Here is a 4,454-nt window from a genome sequence, read left to right on the forward strand (position 1 = left end):
TTCATATTATCTTTAAGTTTGCGTGTTCTCAAATTATACTTATAATTAATTTCTTCTTTCTGACTTAAAATAATTTTTTCAAGAGTTGATTAACAATATCTTTCATACTATTTAAAATAGCTTCCTCAACTATATGTCCTTACAAACAATTATTTAATTTGCATGCCTTTTCCAATTTTATTCATTTTCAGTTTTAATTATATATATCTGTTTTCCTAACTTTTTTTTTAACTTTGCCCAACTTACTCCACCTATTATGGAATAAAAGGTATACCATCGCGGTATCATTTACTTTGAAAATATTGTTCCACTAACCATATTATTTCTTTTGCTCGTTTTGACTTTCTTGTACTATTTTGTTTACATTTACATTTATTTCAACTTTGCTATGTGAATTAAATAAATCAAGTTTTGTACGCAACTGCCGACCAAACATTAACGTAGCCGGCGAAATATCTGTACTGCAGTGTCTAGTATTACGATAATCAAATAAAAATAGTTCTTTAAAATTATGTTAGGCTTCATTTAATGAAAAAAGACTAAACTGAGAGCCCGTGTCCAATTGCATACATGATTTTCCACGTACACATTTACGTAAATTGGATCGTCAATTTGTTTTTTCTTATTAACCAACAGAAAAAAATTTGATTCAAAAAATTAAATTCTTTCCTGTTTAACAAACACATTTTTTTTAAATGACCTCTCTTATTGCATTTTTTGCAATTATTATCTTTGTACTTACATACACTGCTTTTATGGATTTTATACCCACACACTTCGCACTTTTTCACTTCTTCTCTTCGAATCTGCTGTGTCTCATTATCATGCTGCCATTGTTCACTACGCTGCTGTCCATTTCGTCACTGCAACTGCGGTCTTCTGCATCGCTCGTTATTTGTTGTTTTTTCGCATATAAAACATTTCTTCGTTATTTATTGCTTCTAACGGTTGTTGGCTATATTCCGCTGCTTTCGCCATTTGAACCGCTTTTTTAAAGGTTAATGTTTCTACTAATTCGAACATTAACTTGTACTTGGCTACGCTTTTTTCAAGACCCATTATTAATTTGTCCCTTAACACCACTTTGAGGTATTGAGGTGAGGTTATCCACTTATAGACATAGGCTGCCGTCATGCTGTACCCCAATGGTAATCTGGCCTCCGGGCCACAGAAATTATGGTTTGATCCTTGCTTTGCAAGTTCATCTGCCTTCTCGTTTTGCTCAATACCGATGTGTTCTTTAACCCACATGATCGTCACCTCATTTCCATGAGCTTCATTACACATTCTTGAACTAAGCTGTTGCTATGTATGTCTTTTGCATGTTTTTGATAACTGCTTGATTGTCCAGCGCTATCAGAATATTTTTCTGATACACCTGAAAATCCAATAGGTGATCCAGAGTATGTAAGACCGCCATAAGTTCCGCTTGATAGACAAAAACATATATTCCTAGATGTAGAGTGCACGTTCGATTTAGCTCTTTCGAATAAGCCCCAGCACCAGCTCTGCCATCTATCAAGGAGCCATCGGTAAATATACATATGTTATTCCTTTTACATTCATTATATAGAAGGAAATCTACTATCAGTGTTCTATAGGACTCTTCTGTCTCATAAGCTCTCCTCATAGTCTCCAATGACATCTGTGTTTCCTTGACCGCGGTCTGGACGAAGTCAAGAATTTTCCGATAGCCCACCAATTTTCCAAAGTTGATGTAGTGCGTATAGCGCCTGTTATTCCAACACAGGCTAGTCGCTGGGCCCTATATAACTTCACTTTTATTGTCTTTTGGGTGGCTTTACACCACCAGACAACTGACGCACATGTTATCATAGGTCTGACCATCATCGTAAAGATCCAGTACATCCACTTTGGGGATGTCCTCCATCGTCTTCCGCACACTCTCTTACATTGAAATAGGGCTCTATTCGGTTTTCTGATCTTTTCATCCACATGTTCATTCCAAGTCAGTTTATTATCTAGGACAACACCTAGATACTTCACCGACTTTGATAAGCGAATGTTATTATCGAAAAGTTGTAAGGGCTCCATTGACAGAATTCTCTTCCTCGTGAAGAGGATAGTGTCTGATTTCGTGGCATTGATGGCCAGGCCTTGTTCCCAACACCATTTTTCGAAACATTTGAGAGCATCTCTCATTACGTTTCTAATAGTGTCTGGGAACTTGCCATTCACAATCAGTGCTATATCGTCCGCATACCCAATTGTTTGTATGCCTTTGAAGTCAAGCTGTTGAAGTAGAGAGTCTATGGTCACGTTCCACAAAAATGGTGAAAGCATCCCTCTCTGTGGGCAGCCTCTGACTGCTCTGCCTCTTAGTCTATGTCTTCCATTTTGTAGGTTTACTGCTCTTTGCCTTAGCATGAAATCTATCCATCCAATAATGAGTGAACCGGCTTCTCGGTCAGCTAGAGCAGCTGATTTATCAAAGTTTACTTTGTCAAAGGCTCATTCGATGTCCATCATGATGGCCATCGAAATGTCTCCTGAAGTTAGCTCTCTCTCAGCTGTCCTCACGACTTCGTGCAGGGCAGTCTCTGTGGATCTCCCCGCCATATAGGCATGTTGACATCTGCTTAAAGGATATTTCATTAGCGTGGAGCATTCTAGGTAGTCCATTATTACCTTTTCCATAGCTTTAAGCATGAAAGAGGTAAGGCTAACTGGCCTGAATGACTTTGCTTCTGTGTAATCCTTTTTTCCTAGCTTTGGTACAAAAGTCACCCTTGACTCTCTCCAAGCTTTAGGGACGTATCTTGTTGCCAGTGACGTCTTAAATATCTCCCTGAGGCTAACTGCGAGCAGTTCAATTCCCCATCGCAGGAGTGCTAGAAATATGCAATCCAACCCCGGTGACTTAAATGGAGCGAATGTCAAAATAGCATTCCTAACTGCATTTATGGTCACTATCCGTTCTGCATCAAATCTTTCTTCTCTGTTCATTCCCCTTTTGGGCCAGTGATCATCAAATTTGAAACTTCCTGGAAAATGGATCTCCATGAGAGTACTCAATGACTCACCTACTGTCTCCGTCATTGTACCATCCTTCTTTCGGATTAAACCAAGTCTTTAGACCGGATCTTTGGTGACCATCTTTTGTAACCGACTTACTTCTGAGGTCCTCTTCATGCTCGAACAGAAATTCCGCCACGACTCCAGTTTCCGGTTGCGTAGTGCTTTCTTAAATTCACGCTTTTTGGCCTTATACAGATCCCATGATTCGGAGTTCTTCTCCCTCATGTATTTATTAAAGGCTTTCCTTGTCTGCTTTTTTATTACATCAAGATCCTGACTCCACCAAGGTGTCTTTTCTGCAATGCTGGTTTGGGGACAAGCGTTTTCGAATGCATTAATCATCGCAGCAGTAATTGCTTTGACTTCTGTCTCTACATTCCATGTGGTCTTGAGTTTCCTCAGCGGCCTGTTTTGTAATAATTCCGTTAACAACGTCAAGTACGTTACCTGATCAGTATTCTCAGAAATTCTTACTAGCCTCTGACTATTAGTGCGTTTCGGACGACAGAGTATCTCAAAGTGTATAGCCCGATGATCCGACATTGTTAGTCTATCAGCGACACTCCATTTCTCAATTTTCTCTGTCATTGCCCCTGAGCACAGGGTTAGGTCAATAACTTCTGACCTTCGTGCGTCAACGAAGGTAGGTTCTAACCCCCCGTTTACAATCATCAGATTGTATTTTTCAACAAACTCGAGGAGAGATTCCCCTTTGTTGTTACTATCGCTGCTACCCCACACAATGTTGTTTGCGTTCGCATCACATCCTATGACAATTTCTAGCTTTTTCGTCCTAAAATACTCCATCAGTCTGATTACCTCCTGACTGGGAGGTGGTTCAATAGAGTCGTATGGTAGATAGGCTGATGCCACGATAAAGGTATTTGCATCACCCCTACTCTTACCGTAGTAAGATCTGGTGAGCATAGATGAGGCAATTGGATGCATTGTATCCCCTTCCTCACCATTATGCATGTCCTTATTTTACCAGCTGCCTGTGGAAAGAACAGCGTGGCAACTGATGTACCAAGTCCCTTAATAGCGTTTTGAACAATCCAGGGTTCTTGAATCAGTAGTATGTCCAACTTTTCTTCGTCAAAGTGTCGCAGGATCATTGCTGATGCTGCTTTAGTGTGATGAATATTCAGTTGTTCAACCTTTATGTTTTTCTGGCTGTTGAAGTAAGCTATGAAGATAAAAAAAGTGCTGAGCATTTGTGTTATCATTTCGTTAACTTTATAACGGATCTAAGTCAGTTGTAAGACCTTTCTTCAAAAAACTCTTCAGATATTATTAAAAATGAGTTCTGAAAGAAAAACGTCGGAAGACAGAAGCAGAAAGAAACTGACGTAGAAAGAAGATGAAATAAACTTGTTTCTATCTCACTCTCTACTTCTTCTGTCTTTTGATGCCTT

At 39.3% G+C, this 4,454-nt stretch overlaps 1 protein-coding gene across 1 annotated transcript; it reads right to left on the reverse strand.

The window, feature by feature from the left end:
- Positions 1–3,093: 3,093 nt before the first annotated feature.
- LOC119688728 lies at positions 3,094–4,014 on the reverse strand. The gene has a single exon (XM_038103394.1). The coding sequence runs from the start codon at positions 4,012–4,014 to the stop codon at positions 3,094–3,096; it is 921 nt and encodes a 306-aa protein (XP_037959322.1).
- Between the last annotated feature and the right edge of the window lie 440 nt (positions 4,015–4,454).

The sequence above is a fragment of the Teleopsis dalmanni genome, chromosome X (genome assembly GCF_002237135.1).
Source record: "Teleopsis dalmanni isolate 2A chromosome X, ASM223713v2, whole genome shotgun sequence".
Taxonomy (NCBI): domain Eukaryota; kingdom Metazoa; phylum Arthropoda; class Insecta; order Diptera; family Diopsidae; genus Teleopsis; species Teleopsis dalmanni.